This window comes from Rousettus aegyptiacus, unplaced genomic scaffold (genome assembly GCF_014176215.1).
Source record: "Rousettus aegyptiacus isolate mRouAeg1 unplaced genomic scaffold, mRouAeg1.p scaffold_m13_p_8, whole genome shotgun sequence".
Taxonomy (NCBI): Eukaryota; Metazoa; Chordata; class Mammalia; order Chiroptera; family Pteropodidae; genus Rousettus; species Rousettus aegyptiacus.
The window spans coordinates 29,227,836-29,247,388 of NW_023416311.1; the positions used below are offsets into that span (position 1 = coordinate 29,227,836).

General features: G+C 52.4%; 3 protein-coding genes and 1 long non-coding RNA gene across 9 annotated transcripts; 1 reads left to right on the top strand and 3 right to left on the bottom strand.

Moving 5' to 3' along the window:
* Window positions 1–569: 569 nt before the first annotated feature.
* Window positions 570–3,223, bottom strand: MOSPD3 (motile sperm domain containing 3). Of its 5 annotated transcripts, none has more exons than XM_016124833.2 (6): window positions 3,139–3,223; window positions 2,433–2,700; window positions 2,134–2,209; window positions 1,676–1,905; window positions 920–1,084; window positions 570–805 (listed from the first exon to the last, which is right to left on the bottom strand). In XM_016124833.2, the coding sequence occupies exons 2-6, from the start codon at window positions 2,635–2,637 to the stop codon at window positions 774–776; spliced, it is 708 nt and encodes a 235-aa protein (XP_015980319.1). In that variant the 5' UTR covers window positions 2,638–2,700; window positions 3,139–3,223; the 3' UTR covers window positions 570–773. The 5 variants fall into 5 exon arrangements, with proteins under 5 accessions (XP_015980319.1, XP_015980321.1, XP_015980322.1 ...); XM_016124835.2 differs by lacking the exon at window positions 3,139–3,223 and adding an exon at window positions 2,992–3,130; XM_016124836.2 differs by lacking the exon at window positions 3,139–3,223 and adding an exon at window positions 2,901–2,975.
* On the top strand, window positions 3,125–5,170 carry LOC118606445. The gene is made up of 2 exons (XR_004952397.1): window positions 3,125–3,376; window positions 3,606–5,170. It is a non-coding gene; the product is annotated as an uncharacterized LOC118606445 (long non-coding RNA).
* Window positions 4,792–10,512, bottom strand: PCOLCE (procollagen C-endopeptidase enhancer). Of its 2 annotated transcripts, XM_016124717.2 has the most exons (9): window positions 9,800–9,995; window positions 8,806–8,914; window positions 8,113–8,371; window positions 7,115–7,239; window positions 6,411–6,547; window positions 5,842–6,101; window positions 5,498–5,575; window positions 5,190–5,360; window positions 4,792–5,046 (listed from the first exon to the last, which is right to left on the bottom strand). In XM_016124717.2, exons 1-9 carry the CDS (start codon window positions 9,892–9,894, stop codon window positions 4,880–4,882), a joined length of 1,401 nt encoding a protein of 466 aa, XP_015980203.1. In that variant the 5' UTR covers window positions 9,895–9,995; the 3' UTR covers window positions 4,792–4,879. The 2 variants fall into 2 exon arrangements, with proteins under 2 accessions (XP_015980203.1, XP_036081265.1); XM_036225372.1 differs by lacking the exon at window positions 8,806–8,914 and having other exon boundaries at window positions 9,800–10,512.
* Window positions 10,513–10,960: 448 nt separating this feature from the next.
* On the bottom strand, window positions 10,961–18,532 carry FBXO24 (F-box protein 24). The gene is given in 11 exon segments (XM_016124726.2): window positions 10,961–11,594; window positions 11,907–12,077; window positions 13,343–13,474; window positions 13,711–13,832; window positions 14,106–14,264; window positions 14,918–15,152; window positions 15,366–15,604; window positions 16,541–16,724; window positions 16,813–16,911; window positions 17,174–17,290; window positions 17,292–18,532. Coding segments are annotated over 11 exon segments (1,863 nt in total). The 5' UTR covers window positions 17,334–18,532; the 3' UTR covers window positions 10,961–11,231.
* Between the last annotated feature and the right edge of the window lie 1,021 nt (window positions 18,533–19,553).

Here is a 19,553-nt window from a genome sequence, read left to right on the forward strand (position 1 = left end):
TCTTAACAACATTATCTTGCTGATTTTTGTCCCTAATCAACACACACACACACACACACACACACACACACACACGCACACACACGCACACACACACTATTACTTAGCCATAAAAAAGAATGAAATCTTGCCATTTGTGACAATATAGATGGACACAGAGGGCATTATGCTAAGTGAAATAAGTCAGACAAAGACAAATGATGTATTTCACTTATATGTGAAATCTATAAAACAAAACAAACAAATAAACAAAACAAACAGAAACAGACCCAGAAGATATAGAGGAGTTGCCAAAAGAGGGGTGGAGGGATGGGTAAGAAAAAAAAGAATCAACTTTCCCAATTCCCTCATTTAGGAGGTAGAGATTGAAGGGCAAATTAAAAGACTTGCTCAAGACCACAGTTTTTGTTTTTGTTTTTGTTTTTTTTTGGTGCAGCCCTGGGACTAGAATCTAGCTCTTCTAAATCTTCACTGGAACTCTTCACTGGCCCAGGCACCTGGATCCCCTGGGAATGAGAACAGGAAGAACTGGAAGGAAAAAAGTAGTAAGAAAGGGGCATATTCCTATATTTCTGTTTAATTTTACAAATTTATTTTATTCAACTTGGAAAATGAATACAAATCCCTGGGTATTTTTTTGCCGGGGGTATAAGGGGAGTGGGCAGGAAGAAGGAAGGGAGTGGGAGCCGAGGCAAGGTATGAGCATCACAGTGGCTGTCTCACTTCCAAATCCCTGCTCCAGGCAGGAGAGGGGTGGAAGTTGAGCAGGGAGCTCAGGTCCGGAGGAAGACCATGGTCAGAAGGCCTGGAGAAGGGGAAAAGAAAGAGCAAGGTCACATGAGCAGCGCTGGGGCTCTGGAAGCCTCTTACCTACCCCCTTTCTCTGGGGCCTGGATCCCCTTGCCACTTCTGTGCTCACCCAAGATGTAGGCTGCCACCAACTTTTGACCAAGGGAGACGTGCAGGATTTGGGGCAGCTGGCTGCCGAGTTCCTCCTGGAGCGGGAGCAGCAGGAAGGCCACCGAGACTATGCCCGTCAGCAAGAAGAGGAGAAAGGAGCTGGTGGCCAGCTGTGAGTGGGATTCTGGGAAACAAGGCTCATCAGAGGCTCTAGCCTCCATTCCTACCCAACCCAAGGTCCTTCAGGGCGGAGGCTGAAGACGGAAGGTGTACCCACTTTTTATTGCCCTCCACAGGCACACAGCAAGTGTCCCCTCCTCCTTGGAGCCTCTGTCCCCAAAGCTGCAAGAAACCCTCCCTTCTCTGGTTTCTCAGCATTCTTTTTCTCTTTTCACTCTGCCTGATTACTGGCTTCTGTGTATCTGTCAGGCAGGGACCTCCACCTCCCAGACCCATCGCACAACTTGGTATAACAAGCATTAATTGCTCAGTATAGGTTTCTTATTGAACTGAACTGAGCTGGCACATGATAGGAAGTACAGAAGTTAGAGCTAAGGAAAAACTTTTCCATCTAAGTAGAAGCCAGAAACCAGGGAAATTGCAAAATCTGCTTATTCCCTAGCTTGATACAAAAATCTCAACTCCTAGGAATGTTTCTACCAAACAGCAAAAGACTGAACCAGAAGACCCCTTCAACTCCAACTAAGTTCATCTCTAGGGTAATTCCAGGTCCTCCGTCACTATGGAACTCAAGAATTCCCATCCTCCAACTCACTTTCCGGGAGGTGTCTGGCCGTGGGTGGCGCTGTCCAGGAAGAGGGCCCTGGGTGGGGTGTTGGGTCGGACAGTCCCTGAAGTTCAAGGGGGTATGCTGGGGCCCTCAGAACCGAAGTGATGTCTTTGCGCCCCACCACTCGGCCCTCAGCTCCCTCCTCAGACAGCTCAATGCGGAAGCGGTCCTGGACATCATAATGGCTGGGAATGGGGGCCACGTGGCGAATAACACTGGTCCCAAGATAGAAGAGAGGCTCATTGAGAGGAAGTGAAAGGCAGTGATCCAAGTGAATCCTGGCCCCACCCTCCCAGGAAACTTTCCCATAGGGTCGCAGACAGAGGGTAGGGAAAACAGGTTGAAGAGGTCCAGGTATGAGACCCAAGACCACAGCACGGTAATTCAGAGAAAGGTGGCAGTGACCTCTGGCTTCCCCATCCTCCCTCACCCTTCTAACTTACATGTCAATGCAGGACTGAGGCTTGACATATCCTTCTGCATCAAATACTGTGTATTTGGCAGGTGCTGTGCACAGAACTAGGGGATAAAGGTACAAAAAGCCCTACTGTTGTCTCAGGGACCCTACACAAGCCTTTCCCATGAAAGGACACTAGAGTGCCCCTTGCCTTCTACCCCCGGGGCTGGACATAACTCTTTCAGTCTGCCAAGTCTGGACATCTTGACTCCTTCAGCCCATACAGGCCCCCAATGCCCTGCCGCCAGCCCCTAGATCTCAAGCATGAGGCGCCCATCCCTTCACCTCGGAAGCGAAGCGCAGCTCCCGTGGGGTTATAGAGGGTCAGCAGCTGCCTGGGTCCGCTCCGTTGGTCCGCCCTGAATACTAGATCCGGGGGAAAGACGAGGACCGGGACAACAGGTCCAGAGGGAGGTGGGGCGCCCCGGGACCCCCGCCCAGGAGCCCCCGGACCCACCAGCTCCTGGTCCTGGGGCGCCCCGCGGCGCATGCAAGCTCTGGACAGTGGGACATCCGAGGGCGGAGCTCGGAGGACAGAGCCTGGGGTTTAGAGCTGGGAGAGAGAGGGACGAAAGAGAACGGATGAGACCGTGGGCAGGGCCTAGACTAATAGTGCTGCTGCCACCGCCGCCTGAGAACCTGACTTAATGAGGCTCCCGCAGGCCAGGCCCAGGCCCCAAAACCCTTCCCTTCTCCAGCTCTGCCGGGTTCCTTCAGGTCCCGCCCTCAGCCCACGTCGATGGTCACGCCCACCCTGTAAATCCAGCCCCTTGCGGCTCTCAACCCCCGCCTTGTCTCTAGGCCCAGCTCACGATCTCAGGACGCCCTGTCCCACCCAGCCTACCCCACTTCCGGGCGTCCCTGGGACTCCGCCTGCTGCAGCTGCCCTTTCCGCCTTCTGCTCTCTAGAGACCTGTATCTATGCTTCCAACCCCTCCCTGAACTTGGGCCCCGCGCTCCTCCGATCGGCCGCTCGCGCCAAGATGCTCACTTTCTGGTCACAGCACCTGCCAATCAATTTATGACCGGACCTCGGCTGCCATCTGCCCGAGAGACCGTTTCTGCACTTCCGCCGTATGACCGCTGTCATTGGCCAGGGCGGCTTCATTTCCGTCATAAGTATACGTTGATTGGTGCGCTTCAAGACGTGATTGGCTTATACTAGTGACATAAAACTTTACGGGTGTCTGGCTAGATCTCTAGTCCTGTATTTACTCTGGGAGACACCGGTAAGGCTGGGCGCAGGCTTTGTTCCTTCTTTCTCTCTCTGAGACAGCCCATATTGCTAGAATCCCATCCCACAAAGAAGTCCTCTTTCTCCACTTTGGTCCCAGGCTCTCCTAGAAGCCTCTGCAGTAACCGAAGCCGTTTTTTACAGTTGGAGATTGCTCACAGCCGGACTTGGGTCTCAGCCCACGGCTCCTATTCTGATTCTCTCTCCTTTCTGCATTTGCGCAGGGAATTAAGATTTACCAACCCTGCTACTTACGTCGTCACACCGAATCTTCAAATCCTACAGATTGAGGAAACCTCAGCAAGGTGAACAATCTCACCCCAGGCCACACAATTGGTTAGCAGTGAGGCAAAAAAACAGAGTCTATCAGAAAGCCTGCCCTGAGCATCCTGTCAAATGTAGAATCCCGCCTTGTCTGCCATCTTAATCATGCTTTTGTATTCTTCATAGCACTTGAAGAGCTACTTGATGTTCTATGTTCTCTGCTCCAGTAAATGTACTCTCCTTTCGCAAGAGCAAGAACTTTGTTTGTTATATCTTTGGTGCCTAAAACAGTTCCTGCCTTTTGGAATGAACAAATGACAGTAAGTAGGATGAACTTTGAGCTGAGATATGATCGAAGTTAGGAAGCAAGTCATGAGCTATCTATGGAAGAGAATTCCAGGTAGAAGGAATAGCCCAGGCAAAGCTAGTGTGACTGGAACAGTGGTCATAATGGAGACAATAGTCAGAGATGAGGTGAGGTGGGAGGGAGGATGCAGATCACCTAGAGCAGGAGTCCCCAACTCCCAGGCCATGGACTGGAACTGGTCCTGTGGCCTGTTAGGAACAAAGCTGCACAGCAGGAGGTGAGCGGGAGGGAAAGGCAGTGAGTGAAGCTTCCTTTGTATTTGCAGCCGCTCCCCAGCGCTTCCATCACCACCTCAGCTCCACCTCAGATGATCAGGCATTAGATTCTCATAGGAACCTGGGTCCCTGGTGCCAAAAAGGTTGGGGACCACTGACCTAGAGTCTTCAAGCCCCCAATAGGACTTTGGATTTTATTGAGACCAATGGAAAACAATGGGAGAATTTTAAATATTTCTTTTTAACAGTTTTGAGATATCTTCGACATAAAAAATTATATATATTTAAGGTCTACAACTTGATGTTTTGATACTGTGTACATTGTGAAAAATAAGCACAGTCAAGTTCATTAACATATCCATCACCTCTAAATAGTTGCCACTGTGTGTGTGAGTGTGTGTATGTGTTGAGAATACAGGAGAGTTTTGAGCAAAGGGGTGACAAAATATGACTTACACTCTTAAAATATTCTTCTGTATAGTATTCTTCTGTATAGTAAATGTCTGTTGAGTTTAATGAATGAATGAAAAGAAATCCCCAAGATGGACACCCGAACCATAGAAATGGAGATGTGACCCCTTCTTAGTTAAGGAACATTTATTTGGATAAAAGGTGGGTCCCTAGGGCCAGGGGCTAGAAGCTGGTTTAGGTCTTAGGCCTGGGACCCAGCAGCCAGAACAGGCTGGGAGGGGCACCTTCTTTTGCTGAGGTTGGTGAGGATCTGGTCCTGGTTGGGCCGGTAGAGAACCACAAAGCTCTCCGGAGGAAGGATGGGACCTCTGTTCTCTTCTACCTGTCCCATTAGCAGATAACTGGCTCCTGGGGGAGGGGAGAGAGGAATTGAAAGCTCAGGTTATATACCTTTGTAGATGTACCTCCTCATGTGAGTTCCTCAGATTCTACCACCTCTATCATTCCCCTGAGGCTAAGTCTCCATCCCCAATTCCTCACATATTTGTTACCTTTCTTCATGGGGGGGCACTGCTTGCAGGGCACATAAAACTTCAGGGAGGTGTCAGTAGGTGGAGAGGGCAGGTCCAGGCCTCCAGTTTTGTAAGCACCAATGAGACTGACAGTGACAGTTAGCCCCTCCCCTGGGCCCCGAACCATGGACTTCACTGTTGCCGTCACCACTGTAGGAGAGTAAAGGTGAGTGGTGAGAAGACAGAAGGCCAGAGCAGGGCTGGAACCAGAAGAAGGGGGCACTTTGGGGACAAGAAGAAAGATTAGAAGAGCTAGATAAGCAGAACTCAGGGATGAGGCTTCTTACCCAGATTGCTGGTACAGAAGTTGCTCTGTAAGGTGCCTGTCCGCCGGCACTGCTTTGGGCAGGTGACACTGGGTACATCTAGGAGGGAGAAGGGGGTCACCGTTTGTAGAGGGTGACATATCCAGCAGGTAGGAAGGATCACTTTCCCCGTAATGGCTTAATTCATTTGAACTTGTTTAGAGCTCTATCCAGCTTTGGGTCCCAGCACCTAGTACCAGCCATTAGCACAGAGGTGGTACCAGTGAGTATTGTATGAATGAATGAATGAATGAGCCCAGGAAAGAACTCTTTGATACAGTTGCTTCAGTCTGTGTCCCCTTCCTCCTCCCCTTTCCCAGACTTACCAGGACCCTTCAGGGTGGCCTTAGCCTCAAGTGAGTCTTTTGATTTCTCAGTAGGTGGGGGCTCAGGCTTGACTTTGGGTGGGGCTCCAGGCTTGGGGCCAGGGCCAAGGAGTGGGGGCCCTGGCTGGGCATTCTTCCCGGCCCCTTCTTTAGCGGTTCCCTGTGGCAGGGTCCTGTAGGAGGCTGAGAAGCCATCAGCTGTGACACTGAGGTCCGAGACGAACTGGACGAGGAGTTCATTTCCTTCGGAGAAGATGGGACTGCCAGTAGTGGGCATTAGGGGAGGTGTCAAATGGGCTGTGCACCTTGCCACTACCCAGGGGGATGACATTTTAATTTCCCTTGGTTGGGTGAATTAGCTTCCTGACTTCCACAGGCCCAGCTCCCCTCTGAATCCACAGACCCTACCTGCTCCACCCACTGGTTTGGGGCTCAGGAATTCAGATCCTGCCTCTTGAGCTAAGTCCCGTCCCTCCCAACAGCAGTGAGGTCCCCCTCTCCCACACCTGGGGAGATGGAGACGCCCAACCCTGCCAACCCTGCCAACCAGCCAGGTTCCGCCCCCTCACCCCGGGACTGTGTCACCGCAGAACTTCCCCTGCCTCTTGGCGTCATCGCTCACAGGTCCGTTGAACACACTGACGGAGTCATAGCGGCAGTAGGTATCGGGCTCCAGATCAAACTTCCCAAAGGTCAGCAAGATTACCTGGTGGCAGGGCAGAGGTGGAGGCTGCACAGTGGGACCCTGGCAGGCCCAAGGGCACAGGAGCTCAGCACCTCTCACCTACTCCACCTACCACTGCCTCTAGACGCTTGCAGTAGCCTCCTCATTCACACTCCGCATCCTCCCACGCCCTCCCCTTAAAGCATTCACACCACACCTCAGAGGATCACACACACCAGAACTCTGCAGTGGCGTTCTTCTCGCCTTCGTTGACAAGGTCAAGTCCTGGCTCATCCTCAAGGAACAGACTCAGAATCCACTTCCGCCATTACCACCACCACCACCCACTCATGCATGCACGCGCGCGCACACACAGACACACACACACACACACAGTTTATCAGTATCATGTACCTCGCTCATCACAGGTGAAATTTTACATTTTTTTTTGTTTGTTTGAGCGCAAGCAGGCTGGGTCTGTTTTTGCTCTCTACCAGCGCAAGCTTAGTACTCAGGACTTAGAGATAGATGTTCAATAAATCTTTGCTGGCTGCATGCTGGAAGATGCCGCCTGGGTCCCTGAGGGGAGCCCGGGCAAGGGGTCTGTACCTGGTCTGGGGGCGCGATGATGTGCCAGGAACAGCTGATGCCTGGGGGGTAATCGGACTCGGGCCAGTTGGGTGTGGTCAGAGTTCCCTGGGCCTTCTCCAGCCGACCCCCGCAAAACTGGTGCTCTGGGGAGGAGAGAGAGGAGTGGGGGTGGGGGGCAGTGGAGACCCTTGGTCAGCTTGAGAAGAGCTCTAGGCTGGGAGCCCATGCAGGAAGTTCGGATGTCGGAGTCTCAGGATGAGGGGGCAAGAGGAAGAGGAGGAAAGAGGAGGGTAAGTTAGCAGAGAGGGGGCTTGGAGGAACGAGACTCTCGGAAGTTTTTGACCGCGAGTGCCCAGGCGGGCGGTGGAAGCGGGAGGAGGAACTGGCTGGACACGCCCCTTCTTGCCCCGCCCCTGACCCGCGGCCACACAGCTCCTCTTCCCCTAGGAGATCCCATCTCCCCCGCCAGGCGGAGAAGTCCCCTTTGCAGGCTAGAGTCCCTACACTGTGAGGGTCTCCTCAAATCGGGGCACAGCCCCCTAGACTCCTTTGGGGGAGGTCCCTGCCTTAAACATTTTAGGGGAGACTTCTGCCGCCAGGAGAGAGTGATGGGACCGCAATCGGGAGCCCCAGGCTGGGTGTAGGGGGCTCCGGGTCAGGAGAACATGGTCCCCTATCCCAGGGGTGCTCCCTCGCTCCCGCCTGAGGGATCCCGATTGCGGACGGGGGCGGGCAGTTACTCACCGTCCCAGTAACCCCAGGCCGCCCATTCCACCCGTGGGTCGGTGACCCATTTCCGCCTCGCGCCTGGGGGGGGGCCTGGAAGAGGGAGTGGGTGGGAGCGGGAGAAGGGAGAGAAGACGGGGAGGAGGGACTGGAGGGGCAGTTAGTGAGGAAAAAGGGAAAGGTAGGTAATGGGAACCTAGGATCTCGGGGTGGATGTTAAAGCTAGGGGCGGGGCCTGCACCGGGGCGGGGCATGGAGAGGGGGAAGTCGGAGGTGAGGGGTGGTCTCACCAGTGCCTGAGGTGGCCCGCCCGCTGTACCAGAGCAGGAAGCCTCGTCCTCCTGTGCCCTCATCTGCCGTCATCCTCAGGGTCACCTGATTGCCAGGGGCAACTAAGGGTGCGGGCCGGAAGGTTCCGCAGAAACGTCCGAGACGCTGGCCTGAGGTTCCAGACCCGGCAAAGACCTCCAGAGCATCGTAACGACAGGCAGGGTGCAGCTCCAGGTCGAAGACTCGAAAAGAGAGGGATACAGTCTGGCCTTCAGGGACCTGATTGCAGTGACAGGGAAAGGGACCCAGAGAGTCAGGCCACATATTATAACCCAGGCAGCAGGCACCTCCCTTTACCCAAGCATTTCCTACAGAAATTTGGGCCTGAACAAGAAGGAATTTCATCAGGATGCAGAGCAGAGGGCCTGGGCTCTGTATCAGGCTTGTGGCTTGTGCAGGAGACAAGACCTTAGGTCTATGGAGAGCTTACAGAGGGCAGGAATGAGGTTGGGAATGGAGAAGCAGGCTTTAAGGGTTAAGAGTGAAGACACTTGCCACATATTATTGTGGACACTGATGCCATCAGTGATCAGACAAGAGGGGGCTTGGACTTCCCCAGGGAGAGTGGTGGTGCTAGGGGAGAACTTTTGGCAGCCTGGACCCAGGCCTCAGAGACTTTGACAAGAGGGTAGTGACCAGAAGGGCCTTCTCACCGTTATTGTCCAGATGCACTCCTTACTGGGGGGGTAGAGGTTGGGAAAACCCTCACTTGCCACGTAACCTGACTCCCCAGTCACATCCCCTCCACACAGGAACACGGGTCTGGAGGACAGAAGAGGGGTCAGCCATGGGTGGGGGAGCAGCAGACAAGACTAGGGTAGGGTAATAAGGATGGGGAGGGCAGGGAGGGAAGCCTGGGGCATGAGGGAGAAAGGCTTAAGGGATCTGGGATGGCCTTAGCCAACCAGGATGCAATTGGGGTAGGAAATACTATTGCGGAGGATTAGGAAAAAGTGGGGCCAGCAACTTGGCTATCCCTCCAACCTCCAGTCCCCACCCCCACCCCAACAGGAATTCCCGGAATCCTCCTCGGCCCCGCTTCCTCACTCTCCCCCCTCACCCTGCCAGGCAGTTGGGACAGGAGCTGCCTAACTACTTCCAGATGTAGACACAGCCACGAGGCAGGCGGTGGGGGTGGGGGGGTGAGGGGGGAGGGGGTGGAGAGATAAAGGAGAAGCAGCAGCGATGGCCCTCAAATTGAACTGAGAGACTAGGCTCTCTGAGCTCTCAACCTTTGCTCTGCTCCTATTCCAGATAACTAAAGTATCTGACTCCCAAGTCTCCTAGTCACTGCCCTGGTTTACCCCCACAATCTCTAATTCCTTCCTGGAATCCAGATGTCCAGCTACCAGGCAAGTTCAAGGTCTTGGTGCTCTCAGGTTCCATGAGGGGCAAAGAATCTGGGTGTTTGGGGAGGCATAGAGGGCAGAGGACAGAAGCTGAAAGAATGGAGAGCTTGGTGACCTGCAGTAGACAGTGGTCTTGCAGCAGGAAGGGAGAGACTTGGGGGCCAGAGAAGGGTAGGGGCTGCAGATCTCTGGGGTGATATGGTAGCAAAAGAATCCATAAGATCCATAGGCATAACCCCCCAAGAATTGGCTTTTGAAGCTCACTCAAGCTAACTAGAAGGTGCTAAGAGAAACCTACCTGGTGTAGTTGGGGCTCTGACCCTGGGCGAAAGGCAGCAGGGCCCAGACAGTGAGGAGGGGCCCCAAGAGGGAGGTTGTGGCAGCAGACAGCATGGCTGGGGGGAGAGGCGCTGGGGTCCTCGAGACAGAGGCAGCAGCTGAGTTCAGTGGCGGCAGCAGCAGCAGCAGCAGCAGCAGCAGCGGCAGCAGCAGGGATAATCAGTGCCAGATGAGGCAGCCTCGGGTGTGTGGGCGTGGGGACTGGCCAGTGGGGAGGGCGGTGGGGAAGGCGGGACAGGGAGAGTACAGCTGGGACATTGGTGAGTCCAGGGGCCTCTCTAGGTCCAGGACACACAACTATCATCTAAGCAGTGGGCAGAGCAATGAAGGGCTGAGGAAGCAGCAGACCCTCTGCCATATCTCGGCATCAAGTAATGTCATCTGGAAGCCCTCTCTGTCCAGAGCCTAAGCATCCTGTGAACACAGCCTCTGGTCCTTCTCAAGGGCTCTCCAGCTCACTCATGATCTTCCCCATTCCTGCTTCCTCAGCACCCAGAGGAAGTCCTTTCCTGGACTCCCAACCTCTAATCACTCACTGTCTTCTTGACCACCAGCTTCTCCAGTTTATTTCCACTTCAAATTTCCACTGTCTTCTCTCCATCCCTGGACCAGACTAGGCCAAGGAGAAAGAATTCTGCTTACCCATTTTCTTCCAAATATCTAGATGTATGGGAGTAGATGCATATGGATCTACTCCCATACATCTAGAAAGTAGGGGAAAAGGACGACATGTGAGACCAGCCCTGGGAGGTAAACGGCAGGCAGAGAAGAGGTACGTTGACTTCACAGGGATGAAGGGAAAGAGGTAGGAAACTTTCTGAAGTCCAAAATGTCTTCCTTGGAATGGGAATAAGAGGATCCGAGTTGGGGCACCAAGTAGCATATGTTAAAGGAGTTGTGCCAGAAGGTGGGGCTAGGACTTCCAGTCAAGAAGATTGGGTCAGGTTTTGGGAGTGGAAGGGGAAAGGAAGCTGAAGGATTCAGGTGCTGTCAGCTCTACAGTACCTGAAAGTTTAAGCCACTTCTGCTCTGCCTGCCCCTGTCCATGCTCCTGCTCTCCTTTGTCCACTGAGTCAGGCATCAGGGTCCCCTGACCCCATTGTCTTCCCAGGCCCCAGGGTTCCAAACTGTGGCTCACTTCAGCCTTTTATTCTATTTGTCCATCAAATCTCTTATCCATGATAGTCAGGTTGGGGGCCCCTCCTAGGCAGCCCCCTGAACATTTTATAAAATAGTTCCCTGCCCACCCTGGCATGTCTAGCAGTCCCCACCCCATTGAGAACCCCTCCCCATGCACACACACACAGTGTTCATTGCTCCCACTCCTTCTCTCCTTAGCCTTTGGCCCAGGGCCAGACTCTCTCTTCAGGAGTGAGACTAGGAGAAGGGGGTCAGCTCTCAGGGGTTGGGGGACCTTGGCCAACCCCTCCAGCAGCCCTCTGCAGCATGTCCAGGGCCTCCCAGAAGAAATCCTTCTGTGCAGCCATCAAGGGCATCCAACCCACGATCTCCTTCATTTTTTCCATGCGGTCCTGCAACGTGGGGCAACTGTGGATCTGGCTGAGGTACTCTTCACAGGCCTGAGCTGTCCCCCCAGGGTCCTGGGGTGCTATGGACCCTGGGTCAGGCTCAGGGGTCCCTAGCACCCTGCTGGCTGGTAGATCTCGATAGGCGGGATGGTGCTCAATGTCATGGCTGGACAGCATGTAGAGACACTCTCTGGTAGAGCAGAGGGAGCAAGCACACAAAGGGACCTTGAAGAAGAGAAAAGGCATGACTGAGTGAGGCCTTCACTGAGGGGTTCCCACGAAGCCCCAGCTGTTGTGCTCTGCCCTCTCAGACCAGCCCTGAGCCAGCAAGTGAGCTGAGTCCCAAGGCTGTGTGAGGTCAGAGAGGGCTAGCAGGATCTGTTAAGGAAGAGAACCAAGGAGCCATGGTGCCTAGCAGGAAAGGGAGGTGGATAGTGCTGAAGAAATGGGATCCTTGGGTCTCTGGAGAAGCCCCAGCTACAGTCCTGTGGGATACCTGCCCTCCCTGATTTCCCACATGCCTGACCCTGTTCTGACCTTGACATGGAGCTTGACGAAGGAAGCACTCCCTTTAGGCCAGCCAGGGAGGCGGCCTCCAGCCCCACAGCCGCAGCCCAGCAGCTCCTTACTGAAGTCCGAGCCCTGGCTCAGCACCAGTGAGTGGTTGAGGCCACACCACAGGGCAATGGGGCGTTGCAGATAATGCACCTGAGGACACAGGGCCAGGGTCCCTAAGAAAAGAGCACCAAGGGACTGGGGGCCCAGGTTGGAGAATTGTGACAGGAAGGCTCAGGGAAACTAGGAAAGGGACAAAATGGGACTCAGCATATCTACCCCTGTCCCCAAGAGGTCTGACTGGCTGAATGCAGACCAGTAGTAATCTCTCCCTCCTAAAAATATGGCATGACCATCTTTCCATGTCTATAAAATATACTCCTACATTATTACTGTCACCATTAATGACCCCCTCCTGTTTGAAACGTCCTGTGCTTGTGCTGCTTGGGACATGGCATTTGAGGGCGTGCCTCCTGTCTCAGTGACAACTTTTCCATTCCCCCTGCCTACAATGGCTGCTCTCATCCAGGTTTGCTCTTCTATTTCTAATTTTGTCATTTCGGCCTTTTTCCAACTTGGAATCTAACTGCCAGCAAGACATTTCCACTTTAATGTTTTACTCCCACTACAAAAAAGTCTGAATTCATGTTCTTTCCTCAAAGTGGCATCCCTTTTCCAACTCACAGTTTGTTGCTGATACCATTTTTCTTCAAGGGACCTATTGCCAGAGCCACCTTGTTTATTTTCTTTTGAAGCATCTCATGTATCTATTCCTTTCCATTCTCACTGCTACTATACCAGCCCCAGGTCCTTGCGCTGTGGTCACTCGACAGCCTCCCAATGGGCTTCTCACTCAAAGCTTCCTCTGAACTCCAGCCAGCTGACCTCTTCTCAGTCACCCATGGGGGATGCCTTCTCCTGCTCCAGAACCCACAATGACTCTTTCCCAAATCTATACCTCTCCAAGCTCACACCCACATATACCACTTCATATTACCTATTTACAAAACACCTTCTTCTCTTTTAGTCAGGCCAGTCTTTTCACTACTCCAGGTATGTGCAAGCTTTGTCCTCATCCCCATTACACAGGATACCTTTCCCTATCTCCACCCAAATCTTATTTAACCTACTAGGCCCTGCTCACATCTCACCTCTTCTAGTTACTCCAGCTCACCCAGGTCTCCTGACTTCACAAAATTCCTATTGCACTTATAGCACGCACTACACAGAATGAACCTCATAGTGCCTGCCAACCCTGGGTAAGACACACAACAATATCACAGGTATTACATAATGTTGGCTTAACCTCCTAGGGAGTAGGAAGTAGGTTCTATGGAAATTGGAAAAGTGGAGAGACCAAGGGGTCAGGTAATTAGAGGAAGGGAGTCAGGATGAGAATTGCTGGGAAACAGTCTCACCTGTGTAGGTTCCCCGCGGTCCATTTTGTCCCCTGTCCCCAGCTGCCCATATCTATTATTTCCTTGCATAAAGATTCGGCCAAATTCATCCACCAGGCCAAGATGATTGTAACCAAGAGCACAGAAGAGGATCTACAGAATAAGACAGAAAAGGGAGGTGGGCATTCAGGTCCCTCCAGAGGAACTCTGAACTCCAAAACCTCCCAACCGCTAACCTGCTATCCCGGATGATCTCTTTTGGCTATGTCACCCCTCTCTCTGGGTCCCTTGTCAATCATTTGGTGTCGGCTCATATTTCAGAACCTTCGGAACCTTTCAACCCCTAAAGCCCCTCCCCTCTGATCTGCCCCATCCCTCCAGGATCCTACCTTGGCAGGCAGTGAGAGAGCAAGCGGCATCTGCTGGTCCAGGGGGTCAAAGGCTTGAAGGGTCCCAAAGAGATCACGATACACCCCTGGGGTATGCACCTCAAAATACACTCCCCCCTGGTCTGGGGGGTCAAGAGCCCTCAGCTCAGCAGCTTTGGGCACCCATTTCCTAGGGATAAGGCCCCACCTGGGATGGAAGCTACAAGGTCCAGGGAGTCTCACACCCACTGGAAATGCACCAACTATGATTATCTGGGAATCTAAACATCTTTTACTAGGTTACCCTAGGGGTCTACCACCGAGCTGGAATAAGAACTGAGGGGCAGGGTGGAATGGTGTCCAAATCTGGAAGATCTGTCCAAAGCTGGGGTCTGGAGAAGGGAAGTGGTTCTTACCGGTGATGTAGAGAGTACTGCTCTGGTTGGAAGCCATGCAGGCCACACGCAGGTGAGGCAGGCAATGGGACATCTTCCTCAGGGCCAGCTGAACTGTGTAGGAGCGTGGTTGGTCCAGCTGAGTTTCATTCACTACCAAAGAGTAGATCCTTCCTTCCTCTGGGGAGTGGGGAGGCAGACAATTACACGGGGGGAGGGGACCCTCCAATAGCCATCCACATTAACTTCCTGAAAGATCTCCTAAGCCATACAAGATGAAATGTTTACTGCACTAGAGTAGGGTTGGAAGAAAAAGGGTAAAATGAAATAAGGGAAGAGTGACCTCAAGTTTCCCAGACTCCAGTTACTTATAACCAAAAATGATAAGGAAAGTCCTTCAGTATGAGATGAGTGGAGAGAAAACCTAGTTAGATTTGGCAGTATCCAATCTGAATGTTGGGAATGTCGTCTGGGGATCGGGGCCCTGCCTAGAATTAAGACTTGATTAATTGATTAATTCTAAAATTACTTCTCAGGCTTGGGAGTGTGGTCAAGTATAGGAAATATTGAGAAAGTAGGGGGGCAGTCTGGGGTATAAAGTGAGGTGCTCAGCATGGAGGCTGGGGAGATTAGGATTTAAAGTGGGGCCCTTTACTCTAATGAAATATGCAGAATCCTAGACTAGGAGACAAACAAAAGCAGAGCTATACGGTTCAAGACCAGATGAGGTGGCATGCAGAACCCTGTGTGAGAGGCTTCCTTGCCCCATCCCCTGCAACAGATCCTGAAGAATCTGCAGAAGACAATTTGCAGATCACTGCTTGAAGCCACACCTGTGAGGAGCAGCAGGGCCCGCTGGGTCTCCTGACCAACGAGCACAATCTGTTTGAAGCTCATGGAGTGGTGGAAGGTCATCTTGAAGACCCGCTGCCCACTGGACTGCAAGTAGACCTCAACACAGTCGCAGGCCCGGCTGCTTGTTGTGCCTACCACTCCCAGCTGCTCCCGAGTAGCCAACACATAGAGGTATTTCCGGTAAACTGTGTCACATCTTGGGTCTGAAGCAAACTGTAGGAAAGTATCTGGGATCTAGGGCTTGGAGTGGGATGAAGCTGAGGTGGGAGATGAGATACTTGGGTACAAGGCTGGGAAATGAGGACTATTTTTCCTGTTCCTGGGATGGGAAGACAGCTGTCCTGAGGTGGAAACCTAAGGGCTGGTGTGGGTCCTGGGTCCCTGGAGGTAGGGTGGGTTCTCAGCTGTCCCTGTTTTGCTACTTACATCTTTGGCTCCACGACACAACACAACATAGCGACAGGCTCGCTTCCACTGGATCTGGCCAAGCGTGGAGGAGACCAGGGCATTTTTGAGGAAGAAGAGGGTCCCTGAATAGTCAAGAATGAAGACGTGGTCCTTGGTGGGCAAGAAGCGGCGGTAGCCATGGGCTAGCAGCGGGGCTACACTCTTGCTGAGACAGCGGCGGCGGCCCCCAAATGCCTGGAAATACAGGCCTTTCGTGTCTGGAGAAGGGAAGAATATAGAAGGTTCAAGGGATTGGGATGACACATGAAAGATGAATCCGAGCTTGGGAAAACAAGATTTCTCAGATACCCTGCTATTTAGCTCCTCTCCATCCCCAGGACTGGGGAACAGATTCCTTCCAAAGGAAATCTGGAAAGCTTAGAGGATGTCCTCAATTACGCTCCATGTCTGAACATTAGTTCTCTGGCCCATCTCAGCCCAGGGCCATAAAAATGCTTCTAAGTGAGTACCTCTTTGGTCCAACCTTGCATCAGAGATATCAAGGGAAACATAAAAATACATACAGAGAAAAGAAAGAGAAAGAGGAGTGAAAAGGAATGACTCGGAAAGACCAGTAACCCTCCCTCGCTCCTAGCTCTGGATCTACTATCTGAATCAGATCTGGATCTGTTGTCTAGATCTCCCTTAATCTCTAGCATGTGAAATGAAGTAAGAGGATAGGGGCACCCTGGGAAGGGAGGGGGTTTAGAGTACGTTTCTTGACCCAGGGTAGATTTTATCTTTCTGGGTACATTGGGTATCACAACTGGTAGAAGTGCTACTGGCATCTAGTGCGTAGAACCCAGGGATGCTGCTTAAACATCCTATAATTCACAGGACAGTCCCCCACTTCAACTAATTATTTGGTTCAAAACCTCAATAATGATAAAGTTGAGAAATGCTGGTTTACTGGAGGGAAAACTCCAGGTTTGGGGGCTTTGGGTGGGATTTCTAGAGGAAATCTAGAGGATGGCTCTAGAGGCTTGAAGTATTCAATGCCATGTTTGAATCTAAGAAGTTTCTTCCAGAGAAAGGGGCTCTGGAAGGTTGGTTGGAAATGCGGAGGTCATCAAGCAACTCTATGGAGCAGGAGGGATCCCAGAATAAGGTAGGAGAGAGCCAAAGAGAACTGAAGGTTCTGGGGGAAGGTGTACAGTTAAGAATGGCAGCTCTCTTCCAGGGCCGGGTCCCAGAACCCTGCTCTCGTAGGCGAGGACTAAGCCTGCGACAGATGCGTCTCCACACGCCTTCAGCATCGCACACTTCGTGGAAGTAGTGGCAGGTCTGGCCTAGGGCAACTACATCTCTGACTGGGAGGAATGAGATGATATGTTCCACCTGTGGGGCAGAAAGAAGGAAGCAGGGGTCATCGGGGCCCCACAGTAGTCTGGCCCTTAGTCCTTTATTCTCCCCTCCAAGGACTCACCAGCTCTGGGGGGAACAACTGAACAGAAATAGGGTTCCCTCTCCCCTTCTTCTCTTCACCCCCAGTCTCTGGGCCACATGAAGGGCAGCTCCGCTTCACCTACCCAAGAAAGGAGAGCACAGGGGTTCCATAAGGATCATGCCTCTTTTTCTTCCTTCGCTCAGCCTGTCTTTCATTAACTACTATCTGGTGGGCTCATATATCTGACTTCTAGTTCTGTGCTGTCAAATCCTCCCATCTTTCTCTCTAGGTCCATGGCTCACCCCTCCTTGTCTGTCTTGTTCCTTGGTCCAACTTCTCACAGTAACCCTCCCATGTCTTACTGCCCTCTTCCTGCCCTTCCCGCACCACCACCCCTCACCCTGAGCCCCTCCTCCCGTCCGCACAGCCCGGTGAATTTTTGCTTCCGTCTGCGGCTTCTCCTCACCATCCTGACTGCCCCCTCCCTGCTCTTGCCCTCATCTCTCCGGGCCCCTTGGCACCAGTCCTGGGCCTCGTCCCTGCTGCCTTTCCCACACCATGTCCCCTGCCTGGGCTTGGGGGACCTCTGAGGCCCCTCTGCTTCCTAGGCCCCTCCCTCATGGAGTCTGGGGCAGACAAACCTCTCTGTGACCTCACTGCTTAGGCACTGTGACCTATTTTCCCCAACCTTGTCCAGGATTTTCTGTCTTAAGACAGCTCCTCAGTTCTAGCTCAGCTCTAGCCACGCAATGGCTCCTTTGAATATGCATTTTACATGAAAAATACAATGTGACATACTGGTAGATGAGGCCTTTACTCTCAGGGAATAGTAGGAGGTTTTTCTACTTGAGGCCCTTTTAGTACTAATTCTGTAGAGAAACACTGGTGAATTCTTCATATCTCAGCAGGCCAGGGCCTCCAGGGGATTTGAAGCTCAAGAGTATAAACTCCAAAAGAAAAAAAGAAGTAAAAATTCAGTTTGATAAGCGAAGGGGAGGGTCACCCTGCTAATGACCATCTCTCACAAAAGCATGCACCAGATGAAGGTGGGAACAATTCAGCACAAACTCTTTACAATCTCATGAAAAATACAATCAAAAGCTGACTGCTTTCCTGGAACAGTAACATAATTGCATGTATAAAGAGCAACCTATATAGTGGAAGAAAGGGATAGATATACTCAGAAAGTTTAGGATATCTCCCAGAGTCTAAGCTATTCATTTAGTCTTATTGGGGGAGGGGAGCATTTATGAGGAGAAACAGGAGTTGGGGATGCGTCTGTCCAGATAGGTGCAGGAGATATGCACCAATAAATCCAAGGAGTAGCTTGCTCTTCCAGGGGCTTCAAGGAACCAAGTCCTGGACAACAAGCCCTGAGCTGCAGAGTATTACAGACTCCTTCCTTTACAGTGCTAACAGCCTGTCGCCCAGCCAATCAAACTCTTTTATTCACAGTAACTAGTAAACAGCTGGTTTGGGTTACCCAGAATGGAATTTTAATAATTCAATGTTTAGGAATGTTAACATCTGAGATGTGACTTACGAGTGGTTAGGCAACTATTAACATAATAAATGGACTACGTTAGGTCTTCATGCCATCAAAAAGGATCTTAGCTCTCTCAGCAGTAAGAAAAAGCATCATCAATCTCATCTCAAATCTGGGTCCCCTTTACTCACTCCATTTCACTCCAGGAGGCAATTAAGGTGTGAACAGAAAAAGGCCACCATAAAAGCTGATGCAGTGTGAGAAGCCTGGGCTCTAGTGCAAGCAGTCAGTACCTTGCTGTTTGCTCCTACCAACTCATCCACTTCCCTCCGCCTCAGTTTCCTTTTTATAATAGGAATACTTCTAGATGAGATGGTCCTTTCTAGACTAAATCCCCAGTCTTGTCATCACAATTCCTGCCCTGGTGCACTCCTCTGGGTGGGCGGGCAGGCTGGGCGGCAGCTCTCGAGGCTTTCCTGGGCTTCCGGAACCCTCCCTCCAGGATTTGAGCTGGGCATCTCCAGGACTCCGGAGACCGTCGCAGAACCTAACTTCCGCAGCTGAAAGGGCCTCCACAGTCCTTTTGCCCGCAACGACCCCTTGTGCAGTGGCCTCAGGTGTCGCCCAGTACCCCGCGGTCTACCTTACGCCCTCAAAGCTGGCTCGCTCCCTGACACATTCAGCTGGCACACACTACAGCTGCTCTGGCAATGCTTCGAGGCCAGCCCGCGCGCCGCGATCAGCCTTTCTACCTCAGTCTCAAAGTTCTAGCTCACCCGCCACCTCCTTAGTGAAGGGTCTCGCCTATGCTATTGGTAGTTAGAGCCGTCCTTTAGAGAAGAGGCCTGGGCCAGGTTCCCTCCAGGGAATTTAATTGGCCTTCTTGACAGTCACTCACCTAAAGCTGGCTTGCGATTGGTCTTTACCTGAAGAGGCCCAGGAGTCCCGGGGTCGTGATCTCTGTCTCTATCCCTTCTAATTGAAAGCCTGCGTTCCCCGCCTCCCGGTTGAACCTAATTGGCTCCGTCTCCAGCTCTAAGCATTGTGATTGGATGCAGCTGAGCGGGGCGGGAGTGAGGGCCGTTGGCAAGACCTCCATTCTAGTCCCCCTCCCTTCTCTCACGTTACTCTAGCGCCGGAGTCTCCACCTCCTCCGCGGGTTCTGATTAGCCACTTCCGACGCATCTTGGGGCCGCTATTGGTCCGCCGGGTCCCTGGGCTCACTTCCTCCCTCTTGAAGCCACTACGGCGGCTCTAAGGAGGGGGAGGGAGAAGAAGGGACGGCCGGTCCCGT

Bases quoted from the DNA above. Each gene is read 5' to 3' on its own strand.
- MOSPD3 (XM_016124833.2), bottom strand. From the start codon at position 2,637: ATGCGCCGCGGGGCGCCCCAGGACCAGGAGCTGGTGGGTCCGGGGGCT. The intron at 2,210-2,432 runs GTGAAGGGATGG...TTTATCCCCTAG, and splicing joins AGCTGCGCTTCGCTTCCGAG to TTCTGTGCACAGCACCTGCC. The intron at 1,085-1,675 runs GTGAGTTGGAGG...CTTGTTTCCCAG, and splicing joins GGCCAGACACCTCCCGGAAA to AATCCCACTCACAGCTGGCC.
- PCOLCE (XM_036225372.1), bottom strand. From the start codon at position 10,144: ATGATAGTTGTGTGTCCTGGACCTAGAGAGGCCCCTGGACTCACCAAT. The intron at 6,102-6,410 runs GTGAGGGGGCGG...CACTACTGGCAG, and splicing joins TGCGGTGACACAGTCCCGGG to TCCCATCTTCTCCGAAGGAA. The intron at 5,047-5,189 runs GTAACAAATATG...CCCCTCCCCCAG, and splicing joins GTGCCCCCCCATGAAGAAAG to GAGCCAGTTATCTGCTAATG.